The 18,411-nt window shown below is 41.3% G+C and overlaps 5 protein-coding genes across 6 annotated transcripts; 2 read left to right on the plus strand and 3 right to left on the minus strand.

Annotated features, from left to right (window-relative positions):
• The first annotated feature begins 722 nt into the window (after positions 1-722).
• On the plus strand, positions 723-5,056 carry homeza (homeobox and leucine zipper encoding a). Of its 2 annotated transcripts, none has more exons than XM_056391262.1 (3): positions 723-1,180; positions 1,961-2,145; positions 2,442-5,056. In XM_056391262.1, exon 3 carries the CDS (start codon positions 2,464-2,466, stop codon positions 4,471-4,473), a length of 2,010 nt encoding a protein of 669 aa, XP_056247237.1. In that variant the 5' UTR covers positions 723-1,180; positions 1,961-2,145; positions 2,442-2,463; the 3' UTR covers positions 4,474-5,056. The 2 variants fall into 2 exon arrangements, with proteins under 2 accessions (XP_056247237.1, XP_056247236.1); XM_056391261.1 differs by having other exon boundaries at positions 724-1,180; positions 1,961-2,053.
• A 152-nt stretch (positions 5,057-5,208) lies between these two features.
• On the minus strand, positions 5,209-8,951 carry LOC130178784 (RING finger protein 212B-like). The gene is made up of 12 exons (XM_056391265.1): positions 8,753-8,951; positions 8,566-8,618; positions 8,382-8,456; positions 8,015-8,121; positions 7,823-7,925; positions 7,685-7,713; positions 7,551-7,591; positions 7,424-7,448; positions 7,261-7,327; positions 6,625-6,679; positions 6,450-6,480; positions 5,209-6,338 (listed from the first exon to the last, which is right to left on the minus strand). Exons 1-12 carry the CDS (start codon positions 8,946-8,948, stop codon positions 6,266-6,268), a joined length of 855 nt encoding a protein of 284 aa, XP_056247240.1. The 5' UTR covers positions 8,949-8,951; the 3' UTR covers positions 5,209-6,265.
• Positions 8,952-10,937: 1,986 nt separating this feature from the next.
• On the minus strand, positions 10,938-12,946 carry LOC130179168 (zona pellucida sperm-binding protein 3-like). The gene is made up of 10 exons (XM_056391969.1): positions 12,791-12,946; positions 12,518-12,684; positions 12,337-12,440; positions 12,140-12,228; positions 11,870-12,050; positions 11,670-11,775; positions 11,478-11,563; positions 11,283-11,374; positions 11,139-11,212; positions 10,938-11,055 (listed from the first exon to the last, which is right to left on the minus strand). The coding sequence occupies exons 1-9, from the start codon at positions 12,855-12,857 to the stop codon at positions 11,148-11,150; spliced, it is 957 nt and encodes a 318-aa protein (XP_056247944.1). The 5' UTR covers positions 12,858-12,946; the 3' UTR covers positions 10,938-11,055; positions 11,139-11,147.
• Positions 12,947-14,267: 1,321 nt separating this feature from the next.
• On the minus strand, positions 14,268-16,483 carry zp3f.2 (zona pellucida glycoprotein 3f, tandem duplicate 2). The gene is made up of 10 exons (XM_056391827.1): positions 16,338-16,483; positions 16,055-16,239; positions 15,869-15,972; positions 15,689-15,780; positions 15,427-15,607; positions 15,237-15,342; positions 15,070-15,158; positions 14,776-14,867; positions 14,581-14,679; positions 14,268-14,485 (listed from the first exon to the last, which is right to left on the minus strand). Exons 1-9 carry the CDS (start codon positions 16,402-16,404, stop codon positions 14,588-14,590), a joined length of 1,008 nt encoding a protein of 335 aa, XP_056247802.1. The 5' UTR covers positions 16,405-16,483; the 3' UTR covers positions 14,268-14,485; positions 14,581-14,587.
• A 375-nt stretch (positions 16,484-16,858) lies between these two features.
• nedd8l (NEDD8 ubiquitin like modifier, like) lies at positions 16,859-18,368 on the plus strand. Its single transcript, XM_056391828.1, has 4 exons — positions 16,859-17,017; positions 17,601-17,648; positions 17,755-17,837; positions 17,939-18,368. Exons 1-4 carry the CDS (start codon positions 17,000-17,002, stop codon positions 18,063-18,065), a joined length of 276 nt encoding a protein of 91 aa, XP_056247803.1. The 5' UTR covers positions 16,859-16,999; the 3' UTR covers positions 18,066-18,368.
• Positions 18,369-18,411: the final 43 nt, after the last annotated feature.

Genomic DNA, 18,411 nt, shown 5'->3' on the forward strand with positions numbered 1-18,411 from the left:
TGAACTATTTCTTGTGGGGGCTTTTGTATAACAGTACATCTAAGTTTTTCTGAATCTTTTTTTGGTGATACTTAGGGAATTGATAAAGGGCCTTAGCCAGAGTTTTAGAGATATTGAGGAATTTAAAATTCTTTTTATTTGGATTTTTCATATTTTATTTATTCATTTATTTAGCTTAAATTTTTAATTTAGTGTTGGAATTTTATTTTCTTTCTTTTGGTTTCATTTCTGAACATTAAAGTCTGCATGCTGTTTGAAGCCCACTCCAGACTGCTAGCAATGCGATTCTAGTGGAAACCGTCTTCTTTGCTTATTACTAAGATATATTAACACCGGACTCTGCATTTGTAGTAGTATGCATTAGTAGTATTTGTAGTAGGAAAAATATGCTCAGTGGTAGCAATGGCTGTGGGGTTATAACTCAGAAGATTCAAGGACCTCTGGGGGTCTTGAAAAAGGGGTTCCAGCATAAACATTAGAAAACTTATTAATTGAAGCCGGGTGACTTTTGTGTTTTGAATTTAACAAGATAATGATTCTCGTCGAAAACCGTGTCAGATGTTTGTGGCCATGATATGAAGAGGAGGGTGGTGGTGGTGGGGGGGGTATTGGTGGGTGGTTGACGTGAAAATGTTTAGCCTACTGCCACGGATTTATTATACAAGCGCCTCCTCCCTCCAATCCATGGTCTGCTCTCCCAGACTGGCACACCCACCCACCGTCACTGTGGGAGAGTCGTTGGGCCTTCTGGGCTTCCTGGTCCTCAGCTCCGCCTCGCCTCGATCTGGCCGGACAGGGGGAAACACTTCTCAGTTAAAGAACAAAAGCAACAACGGACAGACCGAGGAGGACGAAGTAACGGCGACTCCAGTTCAGACCCGAACCTCACGGATTTGAGAGATCCGCGTCCTCCGCGGCAAAGAACCGGCCGACGACTGAACTCACACGAAAGGCGACAAACTTGGTCGCGTCGCATCTTTGTATTCCGCCCGTAAATCGTCGAGGTGCTTGATAAATAAGACAAGGGTCAAACAGGCAGACAGACGGTATTGTTTCCCTGCTCTTCCTCTAAACTTCGGCTGTAAAAAAAGCAAAGTAGCAGAAGGGAAACTCCGGGTTTCCTTTGTTTTCTCTTCGCCCAAACGGACTTCGGGGAGAAAGGGTTGTTTTGGCGTTTTCGGTAAGTTTATTTTTATGTTTCACTGAAGCGTGTCTGATGGCGAAGTGCGCCTGTGCAGTGTGAAGCGTTTTTAGTTAGTACGCCATAAAGGGGGAGACACTGGACCGCTACTGCTCTCTGGCCCAGTGAGCAACTTTTACAGCTTTGTTACTCTAAAACAAAAGACACGATGTGTAAACTCTCGCGGGGCGAATTAAGATCAAATATAAAAAAAAAAAACAAAAACAAACTGGGGGCAGCCACCACACGAGCTCATCCCCACGGCTTCCAGCGTGTCACGACTGACTAATACAGTGATCTCATGATTGTTAGCTATGTTTTTTTTGGTACACTTGAAAATTTCTTGCGTGGCTCAAGCGACCTAAATCGTCGGCCATGGCGTAACCTGCTAACTAAATGCGCAACATTTCCTCTGCTACTCCAAATTAACAACAACTCCTCCAAAGTGGAGAGGATGTACTTATTTCTAAAGGCACTGCTCGGTCAGTAGTTGTAAACATATAATTAGGTAAAGACTGTATTGATAAAGATGCCCATACTGGTCAAGAAGTAAATCTGAATCATAATAATTCCTTGTATTTAGCCTCCTAGCTGCTAAACTGAGTATCCATTGTTGTGTTGAAGTGCTGGCTCAACACCTGTTGCTTAGGAAGAAAAAAAAAAATGTGTTTACTTTTTCAAATCACTTTTCTTAAGAAATATCTGATGTTCAACGCTAAGTGTGAAGCGTGTCTAGACTCAGACTTGAGTATGACTAACGCAGCTCATTTTCTCTTACAGGTTTCTGTTGTGGGATCTGCCTTTGTGAGGAGGCTACACTTATCTTTCAGGACTGAGTACTTGGAAGTGGAACAAAGCCCGACTGGGAAAGGGGTGAGAAATAGACGGTGATGGATTTTTCGTAGATGCCCATTCCACACGCCCCCACCCTTTGTGGCCGATCCCCCCACTCACACAAAACAAAAGTCAGTCACCACACTTTGGGGGAGGGGAACCCAGTCTGGACCGAGAGTATACGACTAGTTTCACTGGTAGTTCAGAATAAGAGTGCAAAGTAAGGGGGGGAAGGGGAAACAGCTGTCAGATAATTGACTTTGAGAGTGAATGAGAACAGAAACTTCTTAAAACTTCATAGCCTGTACTCCCGGCTGTGCTCTTCAGAAGAAATGTTCTTTCTTCCTACAGTTATCTTATCTGTGAGGCAGTCGTGACAAGAAAAACGTGCCAACAACTAACTTGGCATTTGTGTCTCTTTTTCTAGGTGAAAGGCCTTGACATCCCAGATGGCAACCTACAGTGAACATAATGGCAGAAACGGACTATTTGTGGGCATGAAGGGGTCTTTCGAAGGAAAAGCAACAAAGACAGAATGTGAAGGAAAGCTTGAAGCTAAACGGCCCTCCAAGGATTTGCGCCACTCTGCCAGCTCAGCAGAGAGCAACGCAAGCGGTGTGGCTAGTTTCACCACTAACCACAACTCTGTTGTTTGTCTGCCTCTGGTGTCAGAGGGACTGAAACTAGTATGGACACAGTCTGATCAGACCCGTGAACTTGACACAATCCCAGAGCTGGTCCAAGCCTTTAACTTATTTCCGTACCCATCATCCCGTGAGGTTAACACCCTGGCCCGGCTATGTTCCTTGCCGCTGGACAAAGTTAAGGTGTGGTTTATGGTGCAGAGAATTAAATATGGGATCAGCTGGTCTTCAGAGGAGATAGAGGAGACACGGCGGAAGCTAGCAGTACCTGAGCTTTATGTTGACTCTACTGAAACAAACGAGGATGGCAAAACAAACGACAAAAGCGAAATTTGTGAGGAACTGGCAATTGAGGAAAAAGGTAGCGATGAAGTAGAGGGTGCTCTCACCAGCATCACCCCCCAGAAAGTGAAACCAAAGTGTGAGTCACCAGATTCCTATAAACCAGCCAAACCCTCTGTCCCATGTTTCAGTTCCACCCTTCCACCTCCTCAGGATTCATACTTCTACCGCCCACCAGCAGACACGCCAGCAAGTACAGCAACCGATGTCTCCCTTGACCTTTCAGAGTCATCTTCGCGGCAGCACCGTCATGGGCGCTACAAAAAGTCTAAAGCTCAGCTCGCTGCTCTTCGAAAGAGCTTCCTGAGAGAGAACTGGCCCGCAGAGGCAGAGCTCAGACGTTTGCAGGAAGAAACTGGGCTGACCCGCAATGACATTCGTAAATGGTTCAGTGACAGCCGTTACCAGCTTAGGGTTGGCCGAGGAAGCCTGGCAGCAGCCCAGAGCTATTCTAAACACCCTGCTGTGGGGGGTAAACATGATCAACAAACTCAACCTCTTCCACTTATTACTCAAAAGACTCGTCATCCTAATAGTGTGAAGGGCAGTGAGGCAGCACGTAGCAACGGGACTAAAAATTCACATTTCTTTCAGACCTTTTTGTCAAACACCCTGGAAGCCTTTGGGGAAAGGGTTCTTGAAACAGAAGAGTGTGATGCTATGGAGGAACTTTCTGGTGATGGCGACAGTTTTAAAGACGAGGAACAAAGTGAAGAACAACCCTTACAATTGACCAAGACCTGCAAGATTGAGCCAGATGTTCCACAGGAACCATCAGGTGTATTAAAATCCTCCCCCTTCTCTTCCACCTCTGGCAGCCCACCACTGACCACCTCGCCCACTAAACCGCCTTCAAACAGCAACAACACATCAAAGAAGTCAGCCCACCCAGCCAAAGCCAGTCCTTCACAAACACCCGTGCGCGTCTCAGGGGCTCCTTCATCTGCATCCACGTCCCCTGCTCTCACTCCTGCTGGGCGACCAAGAAAGACCAAGGAGCAGCTGGATGTGTTAAAGCAGCACTTCTTGCGCTGCCAGTGGCCCAAGAGTGACGATTACACTGAACTTGTTAAGCTTACAGGTTTACCCCGGGCAGATGTTATTCAGTGGTTTGGTGACACGCGGTATGCTGTCAAAAATGGTCAGCTACGCTGGGTGAAGGGGGTCCGTGACCAGTTCTTGGCAGAACTTGCTGCCCAGCAAAGTGGCAGTGGTTTAACTAATGGAAGTGGCTCTGGGACATCTACCCGAGTTGGCGGTAGCCGTAAACGAAAATCTCAAGCAAATGGAACAAGTGCAGATCCCCCTGATACTCAGCCATTGATAGCATATTACCTTTCAACAGGCTCACTACATGAAAAAGACCTTGACTCTCTATGCAAGAAATCAAGAATGAGCTACCAGCAAGTGCGAGATTGGTTTGCATCTCAGGATGTTGTGGAAACTGACCAAGAGCCTATCATTACTGATTGAGACACTGGAACCAGACTTCAGAACGTTTTATCAAAGTAGGTGGAGTGCTCCTCACATCCTTTGCACCAACAAGCATAGTTATTACTTTGGTTTAAATTGCTTTAATTGAGGCAGGTTTGAAACATCCAGTCTTCCCAGTACAAGCCCCAAATCAGGTTTGCGTTTTTTATATATGCTGCATTTCTTGCTTATCCTAATATATTTGGACTTGAATTATACTTGTGCTGCCTGTGTTGCTGTAAATAGGACAGTAACTTGTACACTGGTTTGCGTTATTTTTTTGAGCTTATTATTTTTGTTTAGATATCACTACTACAGATTTTTCTAGTATGCTATTGTAGCAGTATAATTTAAACTGGTTGTACTTTTGGTACCTTACTATAGCAGATGAGTAACTGCTCCAGAAAATGTCTACGTTGAATTTGTTGACTGATCACTGTGTGTCATCATTCCTTTACAGCCAATAATTCCTTATCATGAAAAGCACACTGGACATGTACACTTTAAAATGACATCTTGCACTTTGGTTTTAGAGCCTGCTGCCATTATGTTCATTAAATCCAATTCTTTCTCAAAAGATGAATTCCTAACTAAACAGTGTCATTCTTGATCCCTGAACAATGAAACCTTTTAATCATCATGTCTTTTGAAAACATAAAATAGTTCCATCTAATTTTATTAATGTCTCCGGCATATTTCTGAAACATTCCTAGTTCTCTGTTTTACTATTTGAATACTTTGTTTGTCATTTGCATTTAACTGCACCTTTTAATAGTAAAGGTTAACAGTATTAAGAAAGCAGCAATCACATTGATATAATACAGATATCAGAATTGCCTATTTCAATTTTGATTTGCACTCATTGATTCAGTCAGTAGTTTTCTCTCTTTTGTCTTAATAGGTGTAGGCTGTGATTTGATGGTTTAAAAGATAGACAAAGTACATAACTGATGGGGGTCCATCTACTGTATAAGTAGCAAAGGGTTTGAATCCAAACAAAAATTACCACTCTTTCTGTCAACTCAGATTATGAATGATAGTACCAACATTATACATTTGAGTTCTCCGGTCATGTATACATTGCTGTGTGCTGCAAGAAGAAAAAAACTCCACACTGAAGAGCCGTACTTAGTCGATCTACAGGGGATCGACTTTAAATGGAGTCAAGAGTTTAGTTCCTTAGAAATGTCTGGACAGAGGTTAGTTGACCAGAATGTTGACAAAGCAGTATGCATCACTGTGTTTTGTCATCTTATTAGTCATGAAAGGTTAAGGCAAGTGTCATACTGTGGGGCAATGTCCGTAACACTTGGTTTCCACCTTTGCAGGTGGTATTCAATGTATTTTTTCACAGTTTGAAAAAAAAAAATCTCATATGACAATTGTGTCACTGGAAACCAGTAAAGGATTTGCCTTTATAATCATGTGTGACAGCGATGGTTTTTTGTGTGCTGTAGTGAATCCAGCTGAGTATGACTGATCAAACTATCAATGTAAATTCTGTGTTGTGAGCAAAAAAAAAGAAAGTGAGTGGCTGAAATTAATCTGAAGAAATGTCTCTAAAATTTGTTGCCACAGTTTAATTCCTTAACAGAAGATCAATATGGTAACATCGGTACAATGTTCATGTTAGCTTAATAATTATAAAATATCTATATTCCTTAGTATCCAAGATATTTAATGACTTGTGCCAACTGTTTCTAGGTGAAAACAAATTTGTATCTCTGAACAAGACGTGACAGTCCTAACAAGCACAAAAGCTAAAGACTGTCACTGGCACAGTGCCGTTTCATTATTGCCTGGGAGACTGTATTGACAATCCACTCATAAACTGGAACTGGAAACCAGGAGTCTGATGCTGAGTTCTGAGGACGACAGAAATGTACTTACTCAGCAATTACGAGTGTCGCATCAAGACCATTTAGAAATGTGATCCTCTGTTTCATGGCAGAAGTTATTTGGAAAGCATTTCCTACCTTGCAGAGGTGCTGAAGGATGTGGGTGTTCCTTATTAAAACAGTGGGGAAAAAAAGGGGGATTTTGATTCAGGACGGAGTGCATTCAGTTTCAAATCCGATCAAGCAAAGTCTACCCAGTTCAATAACAGAAGCTATGCCAGAGAAACGAAAGTGTGTGCGCAACCACACTTACTGCGTCCGTGTTCATAAAGAGAACTATGGCTGGAAACAGAGGCTGATCCAGGAGTCTGGCAAAAACAGAAAGAGGGCAAAGTGTTTTCTTGATTTTTTACAACAAAAGTTAAAACCAAATCATTACATTTGTGAAATTCTGCATAATGTTTATATAGAATTATATATATAGTAAGTACTAATATATATATAAATATATAAAGAGTACTAACAAGGATCTTATCTATGAATGTATAATTACTGTAGAGTGTGATACATTGCTGACCTTGGAAAAAGTAATTTGACAAAGGAAATCTCAAATCAAGATCCACTTGTTAGCTTTTTCCTGAAACTTTCAACCTCACTTCACTGTCTTCATCAGAGGATGAAGTTCACTCTGACTCTTCAGTTGTCATGGACATGGTATCTTCATAATAACCAAACAATCAGATGTGGTTGAAAGGTCTGACAAAAGCCACGAAGTGGATCTTGGGTTAGGATTTTTTTTTAAACTGCAATTATTATGTCAATAAGGAACTTCAAAGGTTGCATAGGAATTAAATTATTAATTTACATCTTTATTTTCACTGTTTTTAAACCATAACATTAATTTAGGTAAGGAAGTAATACCTGAAGACAATGTAACTGGGAGACTTACTGTGAGGGAGGAGAGACTGGGACCTCTGTCTCTGGCCCACCCCTGGGACTCTGCTGTACCAAATTGACTGAGAAAGAGACAAAATGTTTGAGCAGAAGATGTTATATAAGTCTTTTCTGTGTAGATATGTGATGATGTCGCAAATACAGAATGAAATGCAAACCTGATAGTTCTTAAACGAGGGGTAACTGGTAAAAGAAAACATACATGTAAACATCTTCAACTTGAATCAAAAAATATTAAATTGACGGACATTAAAAACAAACAATTCAAATTACATCTGGGTTTACCTGGGGAGGTGACAGCGACAGGAAGTGACATCCTTTGAGCACTATATATAAGAAAAAAATGTATATTCAATCATTGTAATAACTTAAATGCTGATAGGTGTTTCAAACAATAGTTCGGGGGTAATTTTTTTTACCCATTTATTTGAAACTGTCCTGGAGAAACCTGAGGCAAGTAGAAAAAGTACAGGATGAATTAGACATCTGATGAACCAACTTGAGATGGACGTTTTAAGAAAAGTGAAATTTTCTTAATAGAATTTTGGAACATTTACCCTCCTCTGAGAAAGTGGCTTTTTAAGTTCAGCAGTCTCTCTTTCCAGCTCTGAAAGTTGCTTCTTTAAGACGGCATTCTCTCTCTTCAGCTCGGAGAGTTGCCTTTTGATAACAGACATGAGGAGAACAGCGTTGCAATCAAGGTTTCACTTGCACAGCTGCGAAGGAACAATAATAGATATTGAAATCACCTGTAGCCTTGCTCAGTGACTTCCTTCAGACGCCCTTCCATTTCAACAGACTTGTGCTTGAAGTGCACTGAGACTCTCTCCATCTGTGTCCGCTGAAAAAGCGCAACCTGAGGAGCATTAAGATCCCACTATTAAAGATTCTCGCAGTGAAAATAAAAGACTGTGTAAATCAACTTTGGCTAGCGGATAATAGGTCAGCGATTCCCAAATGATCTTATAGCATAGCGATGCTTAAGTGAAGCTTTTAATCTTTCAGTCTCATGCTGAATGACTCACTGACTGCTCTGACATTTAAAATCCTGGTATAGCAATTAAAAAGGACTGATGTGATGGAGCTTGGGGGGCCCACTGCACAGAGGAGACAGACCTGTGATATGTGCTCCAGCCGTGACTGGATGAGCTTCACAGGGTCCTTGAAAAACACCTTTTCCTGTGGCTTCATCTAAAATAGAATTATGTGCATATATAATATGTTGGCTGTGTGAAATAAAGTAATCCTCTGTTGATGGCATCAGACAGAAACCTGCAGTGAATATGTCAAACTCACCAACCTGATCAGTGATGGGCAGATAACTGCAGCTGGCCCCACATACGCTGCACTGCTCTGAGAGAAAAGACAAGAAGCAAAATTTTCTGTCACACTGTGTCAGATTTGAGAGATGATTTTAGATAATTACAGAAAAAAAGTGGGATAAAATTAACTTAGCAGCCAGAACAGATAGAAGATAACACTCTTACTAGATTTAATGCATGGTTCACAGCAGATGTGGCCACAGCTGGATATAGCAAACATCGCCCCACTCCTTTTGAAGCACTGGTTACAATGGAACCAGTCCATTTTAAGTCCTGTGTTTCCTCGTCTGCAAAAAAACAAAAGTTCACTATACAGAAATGTGATTGTAACATTAAATATTAAACTACTGAATATAAACATGAGTATGCGGACACCCCTGTTAACATATTACACTTTTGTGTATTTTTGGTGCTTGGGCTACATTTCATGGTTTTGGATAATGTGTGTTTCAGACTTTGTTGTAATAGTTTGGGGAAGGCCCTTTCCTTTTTCAACATAATGCCCCTGTGCACAAAGCCAGGTTCATAAAGAAATTGTTTTCCCAGAGCTGGAACACTTGCTGTTATGGGAGCAAAAACCTCCCGCCAGGTTCCAAAATCTTGTGGAATATCTTCCCAGAAGACTTGCCACTATCACAGCAGGATACAGACTTTTTTTCCCCCACAGCATAAAGCTTTGACTGATCCTATAGTGGTGTAATGATTCTGAATCTCCTATTGTAATCCCAACCTGCTGCCACCACTGCAGGTGCAGCCTGATCAGCTCTCATTACATTCCTAATGTCACAAATACTCACATTTCATGTCACAATTAACACCATAAACACATGTAATTTACGAAATTATCGTTCTACTCATGGCTAAGGACAACTAAATATTTGTTAATATTGTACCCATGTACTTGTTTTTCGTCTAAATACATGTCACGTGACTATTTGCACCAATCATGACAATGATCGCACCTGCTGTAAAACTTAGGCTAGTTGATTTAGCTCAAAATGGATAACACCCCGCCGCTGTTGAATGTGTTCAATACTCACTATTCGATATGTTTGAGTGTCCGCATACTTTTGGCCATGTAGTGTACCCGTCTGCGGATTCTAAATAACTACATACACACTGTACAGCGGTTGCTATGACAACAACTATTAGCTGCAGTTTGATTGCTTGCTAGTTAGCTAGCTAACTTTGGCTGGAAACTGACAACCGGAAGGTAACAAAAACATTCAAAACTTTAACATGATGGCTGGGAAATATCTGCTGTCTTGTTTTTGTTTCATTACCTGTGACTGCTCAGAAGTTGTTGAAGTTTTAAATATTTCAGTCGCAAATGACTAATCCCGTCCGTTTTCCGTGATGACGTTTTAACGCGCCAAAGATAAGCCCAGATTACATCACGGGTTTTAACAGTGACAGATCAAAACGTTGTATTTTATGACTAATATGGACATGTATGAATCAGTGTTTCTTTAATGCTTAGAAAACTAATTTGTAGCTCTGGAAACTTCCTGGAAATAATGGATCTGGGGAAAACATGTATAATTTCAGTACAGATGATATTTAAAACCTTGATCTCTTTAGACCAGAGTTTTTTTTGCTGCTTGTAGTTTTACTTATAGTCATCTAAAAAACTCACAATGTAGGACACCTGTTGCACCACATCAGGTCATGACCTGCACTTTGATGTGAAATTCTGGATATTTTAGCTTTATAGCTTAATCATTAATATTTGCCAACTTAATCTGTCAACCACTAGTGTCAACATGTTTGTGTGGCCAATCGAGTGGATTCAGGATCAGATGGCAGTTCAAAGTGTGAGTATATGCGTAGAACCTGATGCAGCATCTAGTCAGTGCAGGTTTCTTTTAAACCAAAAGATTTACACCAAGATTAGCCTGGGAAGAGACAGCATGAAGGTGCCACTTTACCAAAAGTTTCATTGCAATTTCAGATTTGCTTACAAGACATTTGTTTCACCCATAGCTGATGTAAATAAGGTTCCTATGCAAGATGTTTGGAACAACTTGCAGAACACAAATGAGTCAATGCCATTTTGGAAGTTAGAGTACAATATAGTATTATGTTCATATTTCCCCCTGGCAGTGCTCGTCTGATACCATTACTGAGCTTCATAGTTTTACAGCACAAATGTTTGAATAATACCGAGTCACATTTTTTGCTAGACTTCAAATGGGACAGGAAAACTGGTCAACATTTCAAATGGCCTTGTGTGTGCGCACACACACATTTTCAGTTTTACCCAGGAATAAAATTCAAGCTGCCATCAAGGTTATTCAAAAAAAGGACATTTAAAGACAGACCAAATGATTTGAGCTTTGTTCAAGTTAAGTGGTTTTGATAAATCTTTAATGGCCACAGATCTGAAATGCAAAGAGACAACCAGGCACAAAGCAAGAATAAAAACCCAATTCATATTGAAGGAGCCAGTCCATAAGATGGATCCATTTCTGAAGGAAAAGAAAAAAGTTTGAAGGTCGTTCTGAAGCAAAATAAATAGTGTATTGTAAAGTAAAATTAAGTTGTTTCTCACTTGGATGCTTCAGGAATTCACATCAGTGATGGTAAGTGGCCCAAGGACTGCTTTTTGTGCTACTCCAAGCTTCCCTGTAAAACAAGCAGTATTACACCAAATACAATGAGACCAGTTCAGTCCAGACATTGCCCAGACACATACCTGATGCGACACTCCTCATCCTCCTGGACTTGCAGCTTGAATCACAGCAGTCACATAGATTGGCATATGAAGGGTTGTCCAGAAGCTCCCAGCTGATTGAGATAAGAGTCAGTGATTAGTTCTTGATTTGACTCAAGGTGGAATAGTTTTAGTACCGGTTACAATTAGACAATAAAACATAACAGGCGTTTTTACCCATGACCTTGGACATAGTGACAGGCCTTCTTTGTGTTGTCAAGACCAACAGGATCCCAAGCCACAAGTTTGCAGTGGATAAACACCTGTTAAGTGGCGTTGCAAGGCATTAAAAAGTTTTGTTCCAGTATTAACAGATTAAGTCTTTTATCTGAAAGAACATGTGCCATTAATACAGTGAAGAAGGTTTACCTCTTTTCCAAGTTCAAACCTAAAGGCCTGAAGGGAAAGGTGGATCTCAGATGATTTTTGCCGTGGTTCAAATTTTGAGCGGGATGTCTGGCTGTCCACAAGACATCTGTGTGGTTAAACATGAACAAAGAAGTTTTTAAAGGTTAAGCATTTCTTCCAAAAAAAGGCTAGTGCTCATATTTTCATCATAACAAGGATACCCTTTATTTGTGATTATTGGGTATAAATTGCTTTCAGGCTGCAGCTCTGGCGTGGCAGCAGCTACACATTCCTCAAGAAGCAGCAGCAAGGGCTGATGGGTCTTCTCCTCCACACTGGCCATGATTGGGATAAAGGAGCCCAGAGGAAAACTAGTAGATTCAGCAGGACCCGAGAAGTCATCTAGAGCAACAGATAGATTGATTTACTGTAGTCAAGGTGCCGATTCTGCCATTTTCCATTGAGCCTATGTACCGTGTGCTGACACCTACCATTCATAAGCCCAATGTGGAACACCAGATCTGCCTGACCATATGTATTAAACACAGGATCATAGCTGAGCGGGTACCAGTCTTTTGGCCTACACAAGACAAAACAGATCGAGTACAGAAACTACTGCCATTAATCACATGAACCTGTTTGATCACTTTTACTTCACACCCAGTGTGGAAGTAGCATGAATACACACCTCTCATATGTACAGGCGACTTGGTGAGTGAAGGGGACTACATGAGAGTCAGGAGAAGAAATGTAGGTCAGATCATTGGTGTACATCAGCTGATGCCCTGTGACCTACAAGGGAGACAAATGTCACCAGGCTGTAGAATATCATTTACTTACGATGCCCAGGTCTAAAGTATGTTACTCACCAGTCTCCTGAAGTTACAGTCATCGAGGCCCACACTGAAAACAGCCTGCCTTGCCGTGAAGCTGGTGGGGAAACAGTTACCGAGACGGAAGAGTGACGGATCAGCCCGGGATCTGCTCTCTGTCCACACCAGCGTCATAAAATCAGTCCCACAGTCCAGCTTCATGTCTGTCAGGGACGCAACACAGAAAAAACAAATAGTCACATTTTTAAACAAACAGTTTGAGTAAAGAGTGTTAAAAACTAAAAAAAAATCTTTTTGATGCAACAATACCTGCATAAACTGAAATGGCAGCTACCAGGCTCAAGAGCAGAGCACCTTGCCAAAGGGAAGCCATCATGACTGAACACTGGAGACTAACACTACTGGGGCTTTTATCGCTTTTCAGCGCTGCCTGGGAGACGTTAATCAAGTTAACGTTAATCAAGTTAACGTCTCTCACCTGGTGTGTGTCAACAATCTCAGGTGCAGCGGCCTTCAGCCTAATTGCAACACATCTTATTTTGATATGGTGCAACTTGATTACCATCATTTATACTTTTTATTGTGGTCATGAAAATACAATGTGAAGTGATACTTTTTACACATATACATAAGAATAAGTGTAAGGTTTATGATTTATTGTGAATTTATTGGAATAGATTTTCACAGATATACAAAGTCAACGTCAGGAAACAAGGAAATTTACTTAATAGTGTGAGAGCTTGCACATCCATGCAGAGAGCGACAGTGTGTATGAGCACACTTGCAGGTTAGTTTTGTCAATCGTTTGTTAGAAGTATCACAGTGGAAAAATTACAAACTATATACAAAACTAAGATTTAAATCTCACTTTCACATCCTTTTTACAAAACTTGCCTTTTGCACTCAGGCTTGTCTCCACTCAATTTACATATATGGCCATACATTTAGAAAAACCTCAAGCTACAATTCTCATCATTAACCTGCCCTGACTCAGTATCTGCTGATAAATGCCAGGGTTCACAGGGGCAATCCCCCTGACTTTTTCAGCACTGATCTGAACCACTTGTGTGTGTGGTCTGAAATCCTGACACGAGCGTGATCTGTGACGCTGCAGTTAGTAATCAGTCATTTCAGAACTCAAGGATTCGTCCCCCGACTCAGAGCTGCTGCCTGAGGTAAAAATGACAGCTGTGAGTTTTCAGTGTGAGAAAAAAAATGGTTGCGTTTGAATTTAGGGGCTAGATCTTCTCTCCTCTGCGGCCAACCAGGTGGCTCTGAGGACCTGAAGGCCGCTGATCGTAAATGTTTCGTCTAGCGTCAGAGATAAATAATGCAGGAGGTCCTTCAAGTGTAAAGCCAAAAGTTTGAAGCCTGTTGTGAGTCAGTCGCCTTGAAAACCTCACAAAGTGTAAATACTAATAATAAACTGGGACAAGTTATGAGTTTACAAGTTGTGACATTTAGCATCAACAACTTGCGGCAGTGTGGCAGGTTACAAGGTTACACCTCAGGCTGACAGATGCAACTTTAGCTTTTTATGGATGGTATTTTATTTCCTGGAGTTGTGTGCTGACTTTATGGATAACCAACTCACACGTATCTCATTTGAAAAGTAAAATCACAGCCTGAAGTGATCTTTAAAAGCTCAAGCCAAATCTCTTTAAAGCTTAAAGTGATAAACAGCAGCAGTATAAAAGTGCTCTTGGCTGGTTTTTGATGGCATTTAAAAAAAAGGGTAATGTATGTTGCTGCTAAAAAGATGAATAAATGGAGCAGAATCATAACAGGAATTTAAACCAGCTTTATTGTACATCAGAGGATGAATCTATAAGGTTTTTTGGCAATTACTGCAGTAGGTCCTAGTAAATCTGAAATCATAAAAGTCAAGATTAAAGCTGATGTCCCGACATCTTGTTATGTCAGGAAGGAGATTGAGGTCATCTGCTGCTGGCCCTCCCGTTGTGCAGGGTCATGGAGTCTCCATCAGTTTAGACTGGGTTCATCCTGTGAAGAAAATGTTGAGAGCTTTAATCCTCATGTCCAGTTTTCCCAAATTTCACATCACGGCAAAACAGTAGTAGTAGTTTTAATCATTACACCAGAGAGTCAGCTGCTGCTGTTGTTGTGGGCCTTCGTGTCAGACGTCTCCGTGATGATCAAGGGTCCCAACACAGAATTATGACTCCAGCTGTGAGATTCTGCAAAAGGGGGGAAGGGGACAAAAATAAAAACTTCATAAAAGAAAGAGCACAAACTAAAAAACTAAAAGAATACTCAAGCTGACAAGACAATACCCCATTCAGCTCCTCTTTTGGAGCGGGACGTGCAGGTTGAGTCACAGCAGCTGCAGAGGGAGCTCTGAAACGGGTCATCGAGTAGTTCCCAGCTGAGAAACAAGCAACCTTAGTCAGTTTTTAATACTGGAATGATGAAAACAAAAAAAATAGCCAACTACTACCACCAGCAGCTGAGTGCAGTGACTTGTTACCAAGAAGTACAGCACATAACCCGTCATACTTTCCACACAGATGAGTTTACTCTTGAGCAGTGAACAATTTTCCAAAATGTCACAACTAAACCACAATTACCTCCCATTTTCCTTGACGTAATGGCAGGCTTTCTTGCTCTCGTCAAGAACTTCCGGATCCCATGCAACCAGTTTACAGTGGATGTACACCTGAGGAGGACATAAGGAGTCAGTATGTTTTCGTTTAACTGTCCCCTGATATCAGCCATAAACCATTTACCCCCTCACCTCCTCTCCGAGACCGTACTTGAAGGACTGCAGGTAGAGGATGATGGCAGACGAGTGGTATCGAGGAAGGAACATGGAGTTTCCCCTCACGCTTTCCATAAGACATCTGAAGAAATTTTAAAATCTTAGATCAACATGATTTATCTTCCATGACAATTACTGTCAAGACCAATTAGCATCTGACTCCTACCCCTTATTGCTAATGATGGGGTAAACCTGGCTGCCAGGCTGCAGCTCTGGTGTTGTGGCTGCCACACATTCCTCCATGAGCAGCAGCAAAGGTTGATGGGACTTCTGCTCCACTGCTGCCCACAGTGGCATGAAAGAGCCCAGGGGGATGACATTTGTCTTGGCTATACCTGTTAAGTCCTCTATAAAAAGGTAAAAATAAAAGGGCTTAGAAGGCATCCTTGAATGTGCTTCCTGTTGTATTTGCCAATTTGAGAACTCACCATTGAGGAGAGCCATGTGGAAGTGCAGCCCGCCACGACCACCTGACACACCTGATCCAGGGTTCAGGAATGGAGGAACCCACACCTCAGGTCTGGAACAGGAGGGTGTTATTCCTCATCACACATTTCAGCTTTAAACTGGAATTTAAAAATCAGAAATATGGAAGAATAATACTCTACCTTTTGGAAACGCACTCGATGGGATACACAAAGGAGGCAGGTTTTGGCTTTGCCTGTGGCCTGTAAGTCAGTTCATTGTGATGGAAAATGTGTTTCCCTTTAATCTGTAGAAGGAAAACTGGTCATCTAAGTACCCAAGTGGCTGAAAGGTATTCTATATAGAAATAAAAATCACAGGTACTTTACCAGTTTTTTAAACTTGCAGTCAGCAAACTTGTAGTTGAACAGTGCTTCCCCCTCACCAGTGGGTAAGACCTTCAGCTGAGATGGCATGCAGCTTCCCAGGAAGAGACGAGCTGCATATGGCACCAACTCAGCACTGATCCTCCATGTGATTTTTACTGAGTCTTTTGCACAGACTACGTTGATATCTGCAAACAAACTCTTATGGTGTCAGTTTCTGCAAAGGAAAATACTTAAAAATTGTACATAAGGTTGGCAAATTTCTACACGCATGTCTGAAGAATACCTGCATTAGTGGCAGTTGTTACAAAAACAGCCACGATTATCACACCAAGGTAGTGATGCATCAACATGATTAAATGATTCAAAACACAGAGGAAGTGCCACACTTTATAGACTTCCTGCCTAATTAGCTAAATGATCAACACCTGTGTAAAGGGAGGATGGTATTTGGTCAGAGTTTCTACTTATACTTGGGTGTTTTTGTGCATTATGATATATACATTTACACTTAGTGGCTTTGATTTTGTCAATTTTTTCAAATGCAGTTTTAGCACAATAGTATTTGATGTTGTAATTTCTTTAGTAAAGTATATTTATTAAAATATTTGAGGTGTTTTAGTTTTATGCTACTGTATATTTCTGCTTTACACCGTTTCTGAGGCAATTATTGCACTTTTTACTCTTTTACTTTTACTTGACACCTATAATTAGTCATTACTTTACAGCTTAATATTTTACTTACCGTTCCGTTTGTGGCTGTTTTATTAGAGCGGAACGTTTTTACTCGTGCGGATTGAAGCCGTGACGTCCGGAGCGTTTACTGTGTTACACAGGAAGTAAACTAAAGGCAGACACACAAGCAGGTTGTAAATCGCTAGTTTATGAAGTGTTTTGATCAGTAAACAGTTCGTATCATTTCGACTTGAGGTATATTGTTGATTCAACATGCTGATCAAAGTTAAGGTAAGGCCACTGTTTTATCTACGATTACACTCCGGCGGTTCGTCGCTGCTGTTGTTCAGTATCCCGCTAACATCACTGACCGGGTCGCTCATTTATTTCAGGGCGGTACTTCTTTTATTCCAACTTAAGTTTATCTCAATCTGTGTTGAACGGGTTTATTTTCGCCCGGGGTTTGACCCAGTGTTCAGAGGAGCTGCCTGTCGGCCACCGACGCGCTGCTCTTCGGGTCACACTTGTCGCCGTGTTGTCGCCGTGTTGTTTGGTAGCTTGCTAACTTAAAAGCAAACACCAAAGCAGGTTAACCGATTCATGGGCCGGTGTTACAACTGAATCTGTGACCCTGGAGGTTTTGTGATGTTAGAGGACAAACTATAAGATGGGTTAGTGCCGGACTGGAATAATAAATCCATTTAATCTAATAATCGATCAACAAAAAACAATTGATTCAATCCATTTGGGGCAATAAACATAGTTAGAATTCACATACAAACACATCTTTGAACTCTGAAAAGTTCTGTTGCAGATAATGTGTCATTTCAGAAATCAAAGCTGATGCTGATGTGATGATAACTTTCTGTTTCAGACTCTCACTGGAAAAGAAATAGAGATCGACATTGAGCCCACAGACAAGGTGACCACATTAACTGAATTGTCCTTACAAGATAAAGCAATGCAAACTTAAATACCCTGAACTGACAAAGCTGTGTCTTTTGTGTCTATATGTCCTGTGCATCAAGGTGGAGCGAATTAAAGAAAGGGTAGAGGAGAAGGAAGGGATCCCCCCACAGCAGCAGAGACTCATCTACAGTGGAAAACAGATGTGAGCTCCTCCATTGTGAACTGGCTGTGTAGTAGTTGCAAATATGTTCCGATTAGTCATCAGATATTCTCCTCTAAACCACTGTGTCCTTTTCCCCTCAGGAATGATGAGAAGACAGCAGCAGACTACAAGATCCAGGGAGGCTCGGTGCTCCATCTTGTGTTGGCGCTAAGAGGAGGATCAACGGTCCACAGTCCCGGCTGCATACACCTCTCCTCTTTGTCATGAGTTGCTGTTGTCATTGGGCCAGCTGAGTGCCAACGCTTTAGGTGTCTGTCTCCGTCTAACCATGTTACAGCACAAAGATTTGAAATCCCACGCTCCTGGGCCAATGCTAAAAAAAAAAAAAAAGAAGAGTAAAAAAGAAAAAAAAAACAACAAGAAAGGACGTTCTTATTCCTTGGTAGATGTTTTTCATAAACCCACATTGGCTTTTCTGAGTTTGACCATTTGATGCAGGCACCCATGCAGTACAAGAGACAGTTTGAGAACACTGTGGTCTTTTTGCTTGTGAATAAATGCTGAAGTTAATTTAAGCGTTGTCCTCGAATACACACACACACACACACACACA

The sequence above is a fragment of the Seriola aureovittata genome, chromosome 12 (genome assembly GCF_021018895.1).
Source record: "Seriola aureovittata isolate HTS-2021-v1 ecotype China chromosome 12, ASM2101889v1, whole genome shotgun sequence".
In the NCBI taxonomy this organism is placed as follows: domain Eukaryota; kingdom Metazoa; phylum Chordata; class Actinopteri; order Carangiformes; family Carangidae; genus Seriola; species Seriola aureovittata.